At 40.5% G+C, this 19,888-nt stretch overlaps 1 protein-coding gene across 1 annotated transcript in view; it reads right to left on the bottom strand.

Annotated features, from left to right (window-relative positions):
* LOC116034928 overlaps positions 1-12,173 on the bottom strand; it is a 32,406-nt gene extending 20,233 nt beyond the window's left edge. Inside the window, exons 1-3 of the mRNA XM_031277702.2 lie at positions 12,156-12,173; positions 10,689-10,853; positions 7,424-7,624 (exon numbers count right to left, since the gene is read on the bottom strand). Of these exons, the coding sequence (XP_031133562.2) occupies positions 7,424-7,624; positions 10,689-10,853; positions 12,156-12,173 (384 nt within the window). The remainder of the gene's footprint in view (positions 1-7,423; positions 7,625-10,688; positions 10,854-12,155) is intronic.
* Between the last annotated feature and the right edge of the window lie 7,715 nt (positions 12,174-19,888).

The raw sequence follows: 19,888 nt of genomic DNA, 5'->3' as shown, positions 1-19,888 counted from the left end.
GGTTGCACACGCACACACACACACACACACGCACACGCACACGCACTTACTCAAAATCCCTTTTTAAAGTTTAAATGTACACCTACACTTTCACATCCAAAGACAAAAACACACAGTTCATTCATATACACTGCTAAAATCTACTCCACCGCACTTCAACAGTCCAGGGAGGTGGATAACGGGAAGGCGGAGGAGGTCTGGATAAAAGATGCCAAACTGCTCAGTACTAAATGAATAAATAAAAACAGGGAGTAAAAAAAAAAATCTCCCGAGAAATCCACGCAACGCAGGCCAAAATTCACAGAATCCAAACTTTCTTCTCTTCTTTTCTCTCTTTGTTTCTCTTGGTTTGTCGGAGCTGGTTTGAAGTTACTTGAGTGTGTAACTGAGCCCGGGAGCTCTTGTCTTTCTCCCTTGTCTTGTTGTGCGTCTTGTCAGTGAGCAGAGCTGAGCTTCTTATCTGTGCTCTGTCCTCTCGGAGTCTGAGTGCTGGAGCAGTGCGTTGCCTCTCTTCTTTCCTCCTGTGTGTGGCTCCCTCTCCTTTGGCCCCCTCCCTCTTTCCTTTGCCTCTCCCTCTCTGCTATCTCTATCAGCGGTGTGCTTTCTGGTTATCTGGAGTTTCTCTGAGGTGACTGAATCTTGTCTTTCCTTTCACCTTATTTATTCGCTGCAGTTCCCCAGATGTCATCTCTTAGTGTAATTGGATGTCTATGAAAACCACTTGGCTTTGAAGAGCTGCGTGCATTTATGTATGTGTGCACGTGTGTCTGCACATGTGCGTGGTGTGTGTGTTTGTGTGTGTGCGTGCGTGCGTGTGTAGGGGGGGATCTGTCCCACCCTATTTTCTCTTTCCCTCCCTCTCCCTCTTTTCTCTGTCTCCTCCCCTTCCCAGACAAAACTCCTCCAGTGGAGCAGAGCAGGTCCAAAAGAAAACCATTCTTCATATCTCTCTACTTTTGCTGAGCTCTTAGGTTCATCTTTCTAATATTTCTGTCCTCTTGATTAGTACTGTGTATTGTTAGACATTTTCCGATGCTAGTGCTGATAAAATATCTGTGTTTTGGTACTTACGGTACCACAAATGCACTGTAATAACACTTTGAAATAATAAATGTGTTTCTTTACAAAACACATTTAACAAATGAAGCCCTAATTCTGAAATATTAAATTTGCATCACAAGAATGTTGCCTAAGTACAATAAATTTGAAATTGGCAACATTTATTTTAAATCAGACTGTGAGCACTCAGTGACATGTTCGGACAGTTTTTTATTCTGTAGGCTGGGCTAAGACATATTATGGTCAGTACCAAAACAATATTAAACTTTATTATAAGGTACATGTCATGGTCTCTACTAGTTTTTAGTACATAGTAATCCCTAGGAAAGTAACATAAATAATTGACAGTTCAAAGTTCAACAATAAATAAAAGATGAAGCACAGCGTTAGTTCAGGCAGAGCGCTGAAGTTGCGCTTGCATTAGCCAATTGGCATCAGCAGCTTCATTCATGCTTCTACAATCACTGGCTCATTCACAGCTCTGTGGCTACCAGCTGACTTGTAACATCCAATCATATTCATGCAGGTGCGGCCATTATTAACCTGACACCTGGGGGGGAATTGTTCATTCAGCAGAATCCTGGTTGCTCCCTCAAACCCTTTTCTGCCAAATGAAATTATATATCACACAGCTATAAATGCTCAGTTCATTGACATAAGTGTCTCCAACTAATATTCCTGATTAGGTCTTCTTCTCCAGTGCAAGAGATGTTCATTACTAAAATTACCTCCTGTAGTGTTTGTGACGGAGTTAGAACCTATGAATCCTCCACCCTCCATGATACATGCATGAAAATGGCCAAAAATGTCTTCTCTGTGAATATACACAGACCAGTTTAGTGCTGAGTCAAGTCCCCCTCAGCTATTATGACAGATACTCTCAAGTGATTTCTTTACTTGGAGCTTAATCTTTAGATAAACATCTCTCTGTTTGGATGAAAGAAGTTGTACCTTACGTGTGTTGCTGCGTTTACTCTATCAGGAATCTAGGCCTGCTGTCTGGTTTCAGCATTGTTTAATTTCCTTTTCACATTGTTAGACAACAGCCACATCTCCGCCCCTCTCAGTTATTACTGGAACTACTAACTCCTGTCGGAGGTATGCAGCAGATTTGAGTTATCACGTTCTGCTGTATTTTTTTTTCCTTCATTAAGTCCCTCAGTGTCAATCAGTCATGCATCAGTACTCCAGGATTTTCACGTAATTCCTTTTGGCGATGCACCAACAACACAGCAATAACTATGTCAAAGAAAGACCTATACACAGCATTTTCCTCTAGGTGGTTAACTCTAACTAAGAATTTGCAGCAGTTGGGCCCCTGGTTAGCTCACCTGGTAGAGCGTGCGCGCCCATATATAGAGGTTTAGTCTTCGACGCAGCGGCCGCAGGTTTGACTCCGACCTGTGGCCCTTTGCTGCAGGTCATTCCCCTTCTCTCTCCCCTTTCAAGTCTAAGCTGTCTAGGGCTGCCACCTCTTAGTCGATTAGTCGACTAATCGGTCGTTTTGGTCTTAGTCGACTAAGATTTCTTTAGTTGATGAGTCATTTTTTATGCTTATTCATGCTTAATTACTCATTTCCAAGAAACTTATGAGCACATTTCTGGTCACATACAAGATTTAAAGTGGTGCTTTTGCAGGATTAATTGTGGAGAAACTCAGTTTTACAGATGGTTCATTAACTACATTTATATTGTGCTTTTCTAGTCTTAATCACCTCTCAAAGAGCACAGCTCTGTCGATTACATCAACTAATTGATTAATCGACAAAATCATATAAGTGTTAGTCGACTAAGAATTTCTTTAGTCGAGGACAGCCCTAAAGCTGTCCTATCCAAATAAAGGCCTAAAAATGCCCCAAAAATAATCTTAAAAAAAAAAAAAAAGAAAGAATTTGCAGCAGTTGGATGATGCCAGCAATCTGTCATTCACGTCAACTTAATACCAAGCCTTTATAGCTCCCGCTTCTCAGTTGTGTGGATTTTGTGTTTCTTTCTCATGTGTTTGTTAACTGAATATATTTGAGTTTAATACTGTTGTTACAAGCAATGCCACTATTTTCTGATATTTTATAAAGCAATGATTAATGGAGAAAATCTGTGCTGCACTTGGACCACATGTCCACACATCTTATGTCAACACCTGCAGACAAAATTCAGCACCACAGACAGCACTTTACGATGACGTTCTTCACCATGCCGTATGTAATTGAAGATCCTCACTTTATATCGTAAACTTTTCGTAGTAGCTTGTCAAGCTTCATTTCTTTGGATCGAGTGTGCCGTAAGAGGATTCTCTAAGGGACTGTTTGTTTTTTATTTAAGGGGCTACCGGAGGAGTTTTGGGATCTTTAGTCAAAATAGACTTGACCCTCCCTTTGCCAGCAATACATTTTTCTATGACCCTCCAAAATGATTGGGAAAAGAGGCATGACCCTCCCCAACAATTTATTGATTATTATTATTATTATTATTATTATCCAGTCACAACGTTACACCTGAAACCTCAACAAAACACATGCATAGTAGCTCAAAACCAAACTGTACCGTTTCAGTATTGACGTCCTCGATGTATGTACATAAAGTTCACAAGTTTTACTACTGGATTCACCACATGATTAAGCTACAATACAGACTTACATAGAGATTCCTGATGAATGATGCAGTGAAGGAAAATAACATCCTGATCAGGGTTTTCCTCTTTCACTTTATCCTGGATTCTTTTCAGCAGCCCGATGTGTTTTCCAGTTAAATTTGCCGATCCATCCGTGGTGACACTGGCAAGTTTACTCCAAGGTAGCTTCATTCTCTCGATGACAGCAGACACCCTGTCATATAAGTCCTCTCCCTGCATCTTTCCTTTCAGGGACTCCATGGTTAAAGGCTCCTCTGTTATCTCAAAACCTTTGTTAATCCCTCGAATAAAAATTAGGAGCTGAGCAGTGTCCTTTACGTTGTTGCTTTTATCCAGTGCTAATGAATATAACGTAAAGGACTCTGCCTTTTTGTTTAACTTGCTGGCAATATCTTCATCAATCAGTTCCACATGGCGAGTCACTGTCCTTCGTGATAAACTGATTCAAACTTGCCTTTGCTCTCCGGACATAAGAGACCTGCTTTCTCTATCATGCAGTCCTTCAAAAACTCGCCTTCTGAGAAAGGCTTGCTAGCCTTTGCTAATTTAAATGCTAGCAGAAAGTCTGTAAATTAGCCATCAACTTCTCAGCAGTTGCCACCCGTTCTTGCGTTGACTGCTTGCTAGCATAGCTTAACATGCTTCATTGCAAAGTGATGGCTGATGTTGTATTCTTTAAAAACTGCAACAGTTTCCTGGCATATCAGACATACAGCCGTTGATCGGACATCAGGGAAAAAATATTTTGCTGTCCACTCCTTCTTAAACACTCGGCACTCGCTATCCACTTTTCTTTTCTTTGGTCTGCTCATTTTTACAGAAGGGCTCAATGTGCAATGTGAAAAAGTGAAGTTGAGGGTAATGCAGCATTCACGTGCATTTGGAAACATTGGAGAAACAAGTTCCGCGGCAATTACAGGGACGTCAAAATGAATGTGACTTAATAATAATTAAATTTAATAATATAGTTTGAACAAGTTAGGCGTGCCGGATTAAAAAGCCTAACGCTGTACATGGCCCGTGGGCCGTAGTTTGCCCATGTCTGGGTCAGACCCACCTGCTAGCGATGGGGGGCCGAGACTGAGAGCTACATGGAAAAATATGCACCAAACAAGCCACAAATTTTGCTGTTTTCATGAATACAAAAGTTGGGTGCCCATGTTTTCTGACATTTTATGTAAGAAATTATCAATTGAATTGTTGAGAAAGAACATCAACATTAGGATCAATTAGAAAAAACTCATTAGTCGCAGCCCTTAAGTCTTGAATGTAACTGTGATCTTTTTGGTCAAATTTGATAAGTAATTATATATTTAGGATAGTGTTGATCACAGAAGCTCATGCATTGTGCATGACATGCAATGGCAGTTGAATGAATGAATGAATGAATGGGAACTTGTGAAGCAATGGAAACTTTTAGGAAGGCAAACAGAAAAATGCCACGAGATAGAGAGAAAGAGAAAAAAACATCTGGTCAGTGGCTCTGTGGCTTGAATTTGGGGTGTGACAACACAAACAACACACACCCACACACATGGACAAACACAAAAACAAATACAGAGTATGTCTCTGACCCTTCTTATATTGCGCTGAAACTTTCAAACCGTTTACTCATTGCTGTGTTGTAATAGTAAGCACAAATCACTATTGAAGTAATTATCAGTTGCTGATCAATTACTGACTAAATCTTCATTGCCTCGCCCCGTAGTCTCGTTGTTCTGTGTAACAGTCCTAACGAGACTCAGATGTTGGAAGTCAGTCGTCTGTGAGGGAAAAATTGTTTTGTCACACCAGAAAACAATTTGTTAGATGCAGTGAAGCACCACATACTCGTCTTTTCCCCCCTGAACTACTGTAGCCTGAAGGCTGTAGGGGGTTCTCTTCATGGAAACGTTTTTAACTCAAATGTTTGCTTTACAATGTTACACACAGCTCAAAGTAATGTACATGGTTTTACAGTTTATTTTCTAGCAATTAAACTTCTATTTATATATATATATATATATATATATATAATACAATAGTTAAACTTTTTTTTTACAGAAAATCGGACATACTATGATTGCGATGCTAGTAATACATAGTTACAGTAGGTCTCGCACATTTAGGTCACAACGCAAAAGCAGTGTGTCTCTAATGATGAATATATATTTCTTTTTAGATGTGGCCACATTTCTCAAAATCTTTTTCCCCCCTCGTAGGAAAGAAATGAGTCTCATTGTCTCGTGGTTTTGGCTTAAACTGCCATTGCAATCTGAGGCCAAACTTCAAAGTCAAGCAGAGTGGAAGTGCTGATCCGGGGTCAGCACCCAAAGCAAATGGCTATGATCTTATTTATTCCCAAAGAGCCACACGGATTGTAGATCAGTAAATGTGAGCGGCTTCGCGGATTCCAGCCCAGATGAGCTGACACAGGGTTCCCTCTGGCTCCGCTGGTCATGCCTTGGATAAGTCTTGATTGCTCATACCTAGGAGGAGAATGCCATTAGGGACCAGCAGTTCGGCTCAGTGATTCTAATTGTTTCATTGCGGTTGAGCTGGTGGCTTTGAATGCATTATGGTCTTCAAACCAGCTCTGCAGAAATGGCTCTGGCAGTTAACTTTAATTACAGACACATTAAAGCACTTACAGACAAAAAGGGAGGTCTTGTGATAACGTACAGATACATTACAGTTTACGGTCAAGCTGCTGAAAAGCTGCTCAAACAGCAGTTAAAATCTCAAAAATGCAGAGTACTTTGATTAGGATCTGTTCAGGATCTGAATAAGCTTTTCAATTTGAAGTCATGATTTTAAATTAATCAAAAAAGCCCTTTTGAAAGCTCTGTGTTGTTGCCCTTCCCACTGAGTGCATTATATTTGTCATCCCATCGGAATGTACTACATGCACTTGAAATGGAAACAAACACAGATCAGCGTGTTAAATGCAGCACTAAGAGAGCTGAGTTTTTTACGATTCCGATGCCGAACTGGTACTTTTAAAACGATTCCGATTCTTAAACCGATTCTTGAAAAACTGAAAAATGATATCAAAGAAAGGCTCTTTTGTAGAGTTTTTTTTAGATTCAAAATTATTTAAATTTCACAATATATTAACGTTTTAAAGTACTTAAATATATAATAAGAATATATAATAAGTAAACCTAAGTCACCTAACACAACTACAATAATTTAACAATAACAAGTAACAACAAAATAAATGTTGAGTTGGTATGCTAACTAAACCAGCTTCAAACTTTAGCAGTTCTTTTGCAGAAAAATGACCCTGGCAAGATACGACACCTCTCCTGACTTATGGCATGTCCTGTGCAGGAGATAACTCTCTCAGATGGTGTCAAAGAGGCCTGTATAATAAGATTCATAAACAAGACATACGGATTCCACAGTCGCTTATGTGTTGTAAGCTGTCTGCACTGACAGCTCTCAAGATATCAAAGCACTTAAGAAGAAGTGTAGCTACTACCTTTCCTACACGTCTTTTTTGTGGGTTTAGAGGTAAAATGCAATAAAAATTAAGGCGGAGTGCTAACGTTATATGTTTAGCTAGCTGCGTCGTGCAGTCGGGTCAGGGGGCGCTGCAGCTCCTTTAGCTCCTGAGCTAAAGCTAACAAGCTAGCCTAGTAACCAGAACAATCAAATCCAGAAACGTAAGTTACTAGAAAGGAGCAGCGCAATGCCCAGGTAGTGCCACTAATATATAACCGTGTATTCATAAAATGTAGTGGTTTTTACCTGTAATTCAGCCCGCTCCACCTCCCATTGTGCTCTCTCTACTTCCAAACTGGCCCATTCGTGCTGCAGGAAGTGCAAGATCCCTGGGATATTGTACTGCGCCCTAGCCGCCTCTCCAGTGTCGCCATCAGGCAGTGGTCCTTTCCCACCCCCGGGTAAAACAGAGTTGTTATTGTTGTTGAAGAACACGTGGGGCCCCGCCTGTCCATGGAACATGCAACATCATATGAGCCACACATGAGTATTTTCTGTGCGGTGACCTTTTTCATTTTAGAGGCTGATCCAGATGATTATTGGATAACAATATCGAAACCAGGGAATTCTTGAAATACACTCTACATCTGATCCATCGGAATAAACGCGCCTGATAGGTCAGAGGACTAAAGGGTCATTACCAATGGAAACAAACAACATAGAGAGCAGTCTGATGAAGGCCTGCTGTTCGTCTTCATCCACAACTGCCCAACAGTGAGAAGGAATAGTTTATTTCTTAGGGCCATGATGAACATTATGACTCAATATGAAGTCATAACAGAGTTAATTATACATTTGAAGGAAAGTGGTGCCATATTTTGGTTTTTCTACACCAAACCTTGCATCTGTGAAACAGACATATCCATCTGACATCTGCCTTACAGATATATCCATACACCAACAGCACTGATGCCATAATGAGCTATACAGTCAAACAAACAGTCAGAATCATAGACTTCACAGAGCACATAGGAAGTGTGTGCAGCAGGTGTTGATTTTATTAATGGCTGGGCCTTCTTGATCGGAAGTTTTTGTTGCTTCTTTTGTGTGTTGGCTCTGTGAGATCAGTATAAACTAACATCACTAATGCTGAATGTGGTGAAGGATAAAGAATTACTCTCAGTGGAAACACAGTGCCAACAAGGCAGTCATAGAATTAAACTAGATGAAACTGGCCCTGGTTTGTTCTTCAGTAACCGCTATGTTTAAGCAAAGAGTGTACTCTACATAGTTTAAAGTCTAACATCACAAACCTCATCGGATCCGTCTGCAGCCAGTTTCATACTTAATTTGTCAACTACTGGCTTAAATTACAAACTGTGATTCCCCATATCAGATGGTGCCGCTTCTACGACTGAGTTTACATTTTGAAATGTAAACCTAAAGTTCTGAAATGTTGCCCGATGCACCACTGACAGCTTCTTCTAACAGTGCTTCTACAAGCTGATATAGTTTCCATATTTAAATAACTACATGGAAGTAATTACTGTGTAGCCCATGTTAAGATGTTAAACACAACTGCCACTGGAATGCTAATTCTCATGATACATTTGCCATTTTAACAAATTACATTTGACCAAGGCGTTGATCATTTCCATCATTTGGCTGGCTGTTAACTTCCTGGCCGCCTCCGAGTGTCGCTGAAATGAACTTAATGACCTGGAGAGCTCCTTTAAAATACATATGAATGATCATCATATTCTCCATTTGTAGCCTTCTTCTATCTGTTGCTGTAAATGTCTTCTTTGCCTAAGACAAATTAAAACATATTTCATATTTTAGAGCCATTCAGCCGAATAGAGTAGATGCCATCTCAACCTTTATTTACAATTCTAAAAATGTAGTCATAAAGGCACATTATAGTTTGTGCATAAAGATAAACCAAAACAAAAATCTACATGTCATGCCACTTTGTTAATTTTGAACAAAATTCCCTGTGGGCTGTATTTTGTCCACCATGCTCTGTACCAACATCCACATCTATCTCATCATGCTGTCCAGTGGAGGTGCATGGTCTTTGCTGAAATATTGATGTAGGGACTGTGAGTGTTGGTTCCAGGTAAATAATGCAACAGGTGGATCCGTTCTGGTTTCAGAGAAAGCGAGCGGATGGATAAATTAATAATTAGAGCTTCTTCCATTCACCTCTCTGAAAGAATTAAAGGCAAAAGAGGAAAACAGGAAAATATGTTTTGTTTTAGTTGCTGGCCTTGCAGCTTCATTTGAAGACAATTAACATGACTTTTATTGTTGTAAATCTACACTTCTACAACAGACTCAAGTGAGCACCTCTTAGGTGACAATAATGAAGTTTGACATTCAGCATAAACTGGCACATCTATCACAGTCCAGACATGTATGTAGCTAAAGAAAGCCTAAATAAAGTTATATAGCATGAGTGAGAAAGGAGGAGGTTTTTTTTGGCAGGAATGGGGAAGGGGAAGAGAGGGGGAAAGAGAGAGATAATTGTTATTGATGACTGATGTTTCTCGTGGCTTTCTTGTTTATTTCACCAGGCGGAAGGTTGAAAGCAGAGAAGGCCTGTGCCCAATCAGTGGTCATCATTAAAGGTGGGATGAATGCCAGAACCAATCAGATGCTGGTTCATTAGAAGGCGGGACAAATGTGAGGCAGACATGTTGTCTGCATTGGGAGGAGTTTAAGTCTGTACAACTCTCTTTAAATTCTTTACGTGTGGACTCTTAGTCTTGTTTCTACACTTCATCTGCTAATGTCTGTAGTAAACAAAGTTAAGTCATAAGGCATAAAAAAAAAAAATTGTCCATTTGGTTGTCAGTTGAGGTCATTGACCGGTAGGGAATTTATTTTATTTTTTATTTTATTATTTCTTTCTCAGGCAGCAAGGGATAGGTAGGATCTTTTTTATTTTCCTTTACAGTAGCGATGGATACTTTTTTTTTCATAACATAGCCTACCTGTACTACATGTACAGTTGTTGCTTAGTAAATTGAAAACATGGTGAGGCGTCATTCACGTACATATTAAGTACCCACATGCATCTGTTTTGGTCTTATAATACATCCACAGGTTTACCGCTCCAGCGGAGAGGATGGTTCGTTTAGACAGCAGCTAAGTTTACAAGAGTTTGTCCAAAATTCAAGATTCGTTGCAAACTAAGATAAACAGTTAGACTACAAACTGACATCTTTCATTTTAGCTTGTTTGTAAAAAAGTGGCTATTTGCTGAGTAGAGCTGTGTTTGCACAGCGCGGTGGACAAGAGTGGACTGCGCAGACGGAGCAGACTGAAATATCGGTTTCTACATGTTTATGCCTGTAGAACAGGTATGTGGGTATTGATAAGTATTGACTTTTTAATCATGGAGGGTTTATTGTAGGCTACTTACAGTAACGAGTGTAGCGTTAGTTCATCTGCGCCAGCGGCAGTAGCCTAAATAATTCTCTGTGAAGTCTAAAGGGTGTTTACCTTTCATTTGCTTGTGTTTGCTTGCTTCACCGTTGCCATCCTCTTAAACGACATTAAACACAACATATAGTTCCTGAGTGGTTTCATCTGCCCTGTTTGACGTGTTGAAGCTCCCTGGCACCGCTGTAGTGCTGTAGCTGGCAAGTGAGGGCTGCTTGAAGGCGCCGTCCTCACGCTGCTGCTGCTGCTGCTGCTGCTGCTGCTGCTGCTGCCGTAAAACTGGACACGGCTGTACAAAAACATAATTGTAGTTTGCCTCTCAAACTTTTTATTTGTGTATTTATTTAATTTGTATTATTTCTTCCCCCAGCTCATAAAATAAATTTGGGTCGCACATAAATTGACAGGGTTGGTCGGAAACCGGAAACAAACACAATTTTTTTTTTATGCCTAATATATTCAACTTTCTAAGTAACTCAATTAATTTACTTTCATTACTAAAACGAATCACTGGAATATGGATGTTAATAAGTAACCTTTAAACGTTGTAATGACGTAATGCTAATGATCGGTTAACGAGGGTCGGCTGAATTAGCATCTCTACTAGGATACAGAAAGTCTTGTGTTGCTGATATCAAGCACAGCTGGGATGTATGGATCCACTTGACAAAGAAAAGTAGCCTATTACTTCTCCGTCTACACTTGCTTTAACATTGCTTTTACTAGGGCTGCAAATAATTAGTATTTGTATTACTGATTGTTTTCTCAATTAATCGCCTGGTCTCTAAAATGTCAGAAAATAGTGAAATATGCCATATGTCATAATTTCTCACAGCCTGAGGTGTTGTACTGTAATCATTCAGCTTGATTTATTCAACCAAATGTCCAAAACCAAAATATATTCAGTTTACTCTTATATATGACAAAACAATCCTCACATTTGAGAAACTGGTACCAGGGAATTTGTTTGGCATTTTTGCTTGAAAAATGACTACAACTATAAATTGATTATTAAAATAGTTGCCGATTAGGTTTCTGCCAATGTACTAATCGATCAATCGACTAATTGTTGCAGCTCTAGCTTTCACAAAAGCATCCATTGCTATGATATTTGTCTCTTCTGGTTTGACCCATGCCACCATCCTTCATAATAACCAAACTTTACTGGAGAAATCCTCTGTAGGGGATACATCTATGGAGCGGCTGCCATGGCGTGCAGGATTGCGCCAGGCAGGAGGTAAAATGGAGGCCAGGTGTGCATGTGTGAGCTGAGGCTTGAGGGTTATTTGACCAAAATGCTCCCAGACCTTTCAAGCATGAAGAGCATCCTGCTTTAGACATCCAATGTAGCAGTCTGCTTTGTTTTAAAGATAACTTCTAGTGCTCACTTGACATTGACGCTGTCATAAATGCACACACCTCCAACCTTACACACTCACTGACACATAAACACAGACATGTACATGTGTGTGTATACACACACACACACACACACACACACACATATACATTTGCATAAAGGTCATATAAGGGTAAGAGGTCAGGGGAAAGAGTGAGCAACACACTCCAGCCCAACCCCACTGCCACTCACGTCCATTGCTTTGGCCATAGTTGGAACCAGACACCTGTCCTGTTCCATGTCCTGAGGTTGAATTTCAGGTATTGGGTTTAAGTGGGCCAAAGAGCCCCTCCCTACCCTGTCGTAACCTCTCTGCACACGCTCAGTTAGCAGGTGACCAGCGGAGCTTTATTCTCTACAGATAAGCATGCCTGTATATATAGACCCCCCCCCCCCGTACGACACATTTGTGAGGAAAAGAGAGGGCGACGGGAGTTGAAAGGCAATTATGTCTGGTCTCTGATGAGAGAACAAACTGAAGCAGACAAAGCGCTGTGATGTGGTGAAGCTATCCAACCATCCCCAGGTAGACAACAGACAGCCAACTCAAAGCCCCGCAAAATGCATTCTGTCTAGACACGCTAACAAACCAAAGCAAAAACTGTCCATACAGAGAAGATGAAGACATTCGTTAGTAGGTGAGATGACAAAAAAAAATCGTTGAGCTGACAAAGCTTTGAAAAGAACTTTGAAGCACTTAAAATGCACTTGATTTAACCTGTTAAGGACTTGTCTCAGTAGTGGGTACACTTTTAAAGATCAATCAAGAAAGATTATTTTACAGGGTGCTGTATGTTTTGAGCAGGAATTCGAAACATGTTCTTATTTTCCTAGGATACAGACATGTTCATCTTGAACAAAACTGCACCCCCGAACAACTAACGTTACTTTAGTGAGTACCTCTTACGTGAGAATAATGAAGTTTGACATTCAGCATAAACTGGCACATCTGTCACAGTCCAGACATGTGTGAGAGAGAGAGAGAGAGAGAGAGAGAGAGAGAGAGAGAGAGAATTGTCTTGATTCTCGTGGCTTTCATGTTTATTTCACCAGGTGGGAAGTCAGAAGCAGAGTAGGCCTGTGCAATGCAAGGGGTTTCCCTGGAAAAAAAACACAGGGTCATTCAGGAGAAAAGTTAAATTGGGCTCAACTTTGGCTACGATGCAATGCTATGTCATCTGGCAAGGCTCTGCATTGGCCAATCGTATACATGCAAGCACACAATTACTTTGTAACGTGAACGCCGCGCTACTATCGTTTACCTTGCGATAGTCATGATGAAAGATAGAATATTTGCAGCCATGATAACATTCCAAAAAGTATTGCTTACTCTAGCTAGACTTCCTGAATCATATTTCATTGTCTCACCAGTACCTTGAACAACACACCAATCAAACCATATTTTTGTTATGTTCCAAGTGTTGTTTTGCCAAAGAAGTCAAGAAATACAGAAATACATTATTCTGGTGGAGTTTCCCAACAACAGAGAAATGCACTTCTTCCATGCAAGTAGTGTTTTAGTAATTTACTGGTGAAACGAGAATTGTTTGGAACCTACTAAACATACAGATCACAGAGAGGGATGTAAATTATGCCGCATTAGTGGGTCATTGGGTTTATATGGATGTTTTGAGACATTTTGACAGGGTTTTTTTTCCTGTGATTGGACTTCATTGTAACTACTGTGATATTGAGCTTACTACAGCTGCCTTCCTCCTTAAGGGAGCAAGATGTAATCGTTTCAAAGCCACCTTCCAAGGCTGCAACCGGCAAGTATTTGAGACTTTCAGTGGAATTTTTCTTTATTGCAATTGTAAGGTATGGCATCATCCCAAATCTTACGCTTCTACTGCACGAAGTCCTGTTCTGCTGATGTAGCATAGTGTGTAAGCTGTTAGTACATCTACAGTAACCTCTACAGTCAAAATAAGTGTTCTGTCTTTTGTAGAGAAGCAATGTATTTTGATTTTGATGTTACCACCATGCTTTCTCCGTTCTGGTTGATTGATGATATAAGTTGTCATTTGTCTGTAATAACTGTGTTGCAAGTTTTTACAAGGCCAGCATGAACACCTGCGATCATGTCTGCTTTGAATCCACACTGGGGCTCACAACAACAAATGCATTTACAGCCTTAGAAGAAGCCCTGCTACCAGAGATGGCAGACACTTGCACAGACACACATAAAACACACGCATGAACCTGCGGTTCTCAAAACCACAACAAACACTTACTGCAGGACTAATCCCATGTCTGTATGTAGTGTTTTCTCCTGTTTACACTCTCCAGTAATGATAGGGCCATTAGACATGAGACTTGGTCTCACATAAAAGGAGTCATCACGCTTCATCATTAGAACGGTCTGTTGCCTGTAATGAGGACAGTGAGGCTGGGCTTCCCCTTGTCTAGCTGCTGATGTCTTGAGTCATGGGCTCCACAGCAGTTGTTCCTCACGTGTCCTGACTGAAGGTAAATCCCCCGTATTTATATTGTGATTTTGCTGGTAAGGATAAGTCCGGTGATGTTCTATGTTTTACTTATTGTCAAGAGATCAACAAAACCAACAATAAATTGACCCAAATAAGTACTATCTGTGTAGCCAAAGCCTGATATAGCTTATTCCTCTTTGCCATAGACCTCCAATGTTACCTGATCCATCCATCCATCTTCGTCCGCTTATCCGGGGTCGGGTCGCGGGGGCAGCAGCTCCAGCAGGGGACCCCAAACTTCCCTTTCCCGAGCCACATTAACCAGCTCCGACTGGGGGATCCCGAGGCGTTCCCAGGCCAGGTTGGAGATATAATCTCTCCACCTAGTCCTGGGTCTTCCCCGAGGCCTCCTCCCAGCTGGACGTGTCTGGAACACCTCCCTAGGGAGGCGCCCAGGGGGCATCCTTACCAGATGCCCAAACCACCTCAACTGACTCCTTTCGACGCAACCTGATGATTGTGCTATATAAAAAGTGAAGGGCTCACTGTGATTTCATGTGATCCAGAGGTGGAAATTAATGTATGTACATAATTTCATGGCAATCTATTGTTTAGTTGTTGAGATATTTCCCTCAAAACCACAAATTTCAACCTCATGACGCTAGAGAAAAAGTCATGGGATCACCAAATTCCGTATAGGGACCATGAATGTCTGAACAACATTTCAATCCATCCAGTAGCTGACCGACCAACAGGCCGACATTGCCATCCCTATAGAGCCATGCTATAAATGGCATTGTTGGTTTTAGTTTCTTTGTGGGATTTGTTTATGGCGTCAGGATTATATCTTGCAAGTGCGATAAAACATGCTCACAAGCAAATTATATCATTTCACACGCACAGATATTACTCTTTGTGCACCAATTCAACAATCAAGAGTTGTACAGGCAGCTGCGAGCGTGAAACAAAACAGGGAGAGGGAAAGAATGGCACCTGCGTGTATAGAACTAAGCAGCACGCGCACAGAGCATCCACTACGCGCCCGTGAGTGTCTGCTGTGCCAGCGCTGGAGAGCATACGTGCTTTCGCAGGTAAACTCTGCTCTCGAAACTGATTTTTTTACACTTTGGCGGCGGAAACCAAGAAGACACTGGCCCTTCTATGCTTGGTCACTTTCAACCCTAACCCTAACCCCAGCAACCCTTGGGTTCCTAACCCAACTCCCTACAGACTGACTTACTGCCACCCCTTAGCTAAGGCTTAGGCTAACGTTAGCTCTAATGTTAGAGGTAGGCTATATGGGTACTTGCATTGGCAAGGATTTACAGATACTTCAAAACAAATGATACAATTTGTTTGTGAGCATGTTTTATGGCGCTTGCGCGATATGACATAAACCTGACGCCATATTTATTGACAAGATCAAAAATGTAGAAAATCACCAGCTTTATCCTTAAAGGAGAATTCCAGTCGATGTCAACATGTAGCTCTGTTTGTAAATTTGGAGTGCTGTCAGTAGCGACAACCCATGTGAAGTGATTCCTTCCGAGTGAACACAGTGAATCTGACTGCAGTAGATGTGAAAGAAATGCATAAATGTTGTGCTAATTCAGCTCTGTTTAGTTCCGGTGTTGAGACAGCAAGACGAGAGATAGACGAAAAGAGATACAAAAATATTTATTAATTTAATGATTAAATAAGGTAGTGTCTCCAAATTTACCTCAATTACAACTTGTCCCCTGCTACACTGCTAACTACAGCACTTACTTTTAAAAAATTAATTTAAAAAAATTGTATCTCTTTTTGGTGTTGTAGTTTGTAGACGGTCCCGAAGCACTCATCTTGCCGTCTCAACACCAGAACTAAACAGAGCAGAATTAGCACAACATATATGCATTTCTGTCACATCTACTGCAGTCAGATTCACAGTGTTCACTTGGAAGGAATCACGTCACATGGGTAGGCACTTGTAATGACATTTCGAACATATTATAGTGCCCATATTATGAAAAAATCACTTTTTCTGGGATTTGGGGTGTTCTGTTGTGTCTCTGGTGCTTCCACACACATACAAACTTTGAAAAAAAAAACATCCATGCTGTTTAGAGTGAGATACAGTTTCTGAATGTGTCCTGCCTTCAGTCTCTGGGTGAGCTGTTCAAAATCTGCACGACTTGTGACGTCACAAGCCGAAACGAGCAGGCTAACCGCAACCATTAGCTCGTAGCGTTAGCATGCTAATGCTAGCATGCTAACGCTAGCATGCTACCTCATTCTCAAGCACTGCTACAACACACACAAGTTCACCATAATCTACAAAAGAACTACTTACATGTGCGCCCTCATTTAGAAGTCTCCCAGCTAATCCTGCCTTGTAACTGACTGAAGTTGTAGAAACAGCCTTTCTTTTACTGTCTATGGAGCTAGCTAGCTGACATGATCTACATCTGAGCTACTGAGCATGTGCAGTGCAATCAAAGATAGTACAGAAGAAGAAAAGAGGTCTCACTCTGTAGCTAAAACAGAGACCAGCTGAAAAGAGGATCTGCAGCAGTGAGAGAGAGCACTGCAGTACAACAAAAATATGGTGTTTTTTGAAAATTAAACCATGTAAACCTATTCTGGTACAACCTTAAAATACAATTATGAACCTGAAAATGAGCATAATATGGCTGCTTTAAGAGGCTAAAAGCACGTTTAAAACTTGCCTGGTTTCAATCTCCTGGGTGCTAACGCTAGCAGGAGGATAACACGGTGTAGGCAACACCGATTGTTTTATGGATAATATTTCTTTTGAGAATGTGTCAACACTGACACATTCTGAAGGCTGGAAAGATGCAGCTGTAGTCAGCATAGATTCACAACATTGAACGATGTATTCAAATTTAGATCTGCACATTCGCTTACAGAAATGACAGTGACATACAGTATTTGGAGCTCTGACATATCTTTGTGAATTTCAAAGGGTCTTTTTCATATGGTGGCCAGTGCATCTGGCACATTGACTTCTCTGTCACTGCTATCAGTATGAGTTGACTTTGGCCAAGTCATACGGAGGCAACAAAACATAAATAACATTGTCCTCTCTCATACACACTCTTTCTTCTGGATCAATACACACACAAACTGAGTCTGAAATACCCTTTTGCAATGAAAGAAAGTAAAGTGTCTGCTGAGGCCAACTCCCTCATATAGAGGCACCAGCACACAAGGATCTTTGATGTTTTGGAAGCAGACCCAACTGAGTCCACATGTTGGCCAAAGAAACGATTAATGGCTTATAGAACAGAGAAATACAAGCATTGCCGCAATACAGGTCATGAACTTTATACACAACAAATTAACATTAACACAAATTAACAACAATTAACACATGTTTCTACAGTGGTTTTGATTGTTGGGCTTGTCTGAGATGTTGATGAGTGATGAGGCAACATGGGAGCATCCAGATAGAAAAAACAGTGTTTGTACAGTAGAGCTCGCATATGTGTGCTGCATCAGCAAAGTTAGGTAACTCACATCACCGCTGGGACTATGGCTTATTTACTCAACCCAGTAATACATTACTCTGCACCTGTAACTAATTGTAAGGCATCACAATTACATAAATCCTTGTTATGACTAATGGACTATATTAATTATTATATAAGTCATTTATACCCTTACAAATATTGTTCATCTCCACAGAAACTGAGATTATTCAGAATATGTTTTTCTTTGTTCTCAAACTGTACTGCAGACAGACAGCAGTGTAGTTACAGAAATAATACCTGAATTTTATATAAGATTTGGCACTGGAAGCTTTGTAATTAGTACATCATCTCTACTTTATTCTTGTTCATGTCAGGCTGTGTTCAGGCCAACTTGACCCCTGTGTGAAAAATAACATAGCCCCCTTATTCATTTAAATGGAGCCATTCTCTCAACGTAGCTCGGGCGCCAATGAAAGGGGTTTCCCGTAAAATAAAACGCAGGGTTGCCGCAATGCAATGCTACGTCTTCCGGCAAGGCTCTACATTGGCCAATCAAATACATTACATAATTACTTTATAACGTGAACACTGTATTACTATTGTTTACCTCTCGATCGTTGTGATGAAAGGTAAAGTTTGAATTTCTGCTAAGTCTAATTTGGAGGTCTTTATTTCATGTTAGGATGTATGCAGATTTCATGTCATATTACTTAACTGGCACCAGTTGTTGCACCTATAATTTAGTGGTAAACCTTAATATAGGACAGAGCCTTTTGACATTTTGTATCCAGGCTAGTTGAGTTGATTTTTGGACTGTTTAAGACAACTGATTGAACAAATGATATTTAGAGTTGTTGACAACAATAATAACTAGAAAAGAAGAAATTAATCAGATTTAGTTAGTTTATTTTTAGTTCACATCATCACTACACCTCCCTTCTCTTTCCTCTGTACATTTTTATTGTGTCACTGTGGCTTCCCAACAAAGGTAGAACTGTTGGCTTCTATGCATATATCTTGATTTTGAAAAGAAAGCAGCCAAGTACATGGTATCTTCTGGACCTCACAAAAGCAGCCTCTAACACATATAATGGAAAAATACCGTACTGTTGCCTCAGTCTCCTACATCAGCTCAACACATTCTGTTAAGATGTGGCAGGATAACAATAAAACAACACAGAGATTGGACACAGTCAGCAGTGTATCTTTGATGTGATCTGTCAAGCATCTGGTGTAAGTAAATGCATATCATGGGGAGGCTAACAAGCTAGCATTAGCTTAGGATCTTTGTAAGCCATGTGGACTGACAGCCCGAGACAGCTGAGCATGCTAGAAAATTAAACTGTCATCAGAGACACATTAACCACCTGACACTATCGCGGACACATCCTTTCTTCAACAACTACTCTACAGAAGTGGTCTCCTTCTCTTCATGACTGTTGGTTCTGTAATTTTCCAGCAGCTCAGCTGACTCAACAGGAACACTTGTAGTCGTGCTGCCTGGAGACTTTGTATTTTCACACCTATAGTATGCATCTAGTGAAGGCAGTATTTCCTGCAAATGTGTAACCAAGCTGTGGGTTTGTGAGAAATGTACCTCTTTCAGAGGGCAAAAAGGCAAAAGGCATTAAAACTGCAAATTATTTCATGTTTTATTGATGCATACATGCTAATGTGAACAGTTGTTTGATTTAGTTTCCTTTTTACTAATTTAAAAACAAATATATATACTCTCTGAATTCTGCTGCACTGACAAGTATGAAACTGGACAGACGTTTTATTGGATAAATCTTTGTCACGTGGGTTGTTTTGGATGTGAACGTGGTTGGTGGAGCAGACAAAGACTGACGACAGCTGGACTTTGCCTAGTGGTGCTAGTTGAGAGAAATTTAATATTTGACTCCGCATACAATCCCTTACTTTAGACATTTGTCTTTGCAAGCGTTCCCTGAGTCCTAACACAACAGGTCTGTGTTGCCATTTCTCTCATTTTCTCTGATTTACATTCATATTCAACTATTCT

Source organism: Sander lucioperca, chromosome 1 (assembly GCF_008315115.2).
Source record: "Sander lucioperca isolate FBNREF2018 chromosome 1, SLUC_FBN_1.2, whole genome shotgun sequence".
NCBI classification, from domain to species: Eukaryota; Metazoa; Chordata; class Actinopteri; order Perciformes; family Percidae; genus Sander; species Sander lucioperca.
This window is presented reverse-complemented; position numbering and strand designations above follow the sequence as displayed.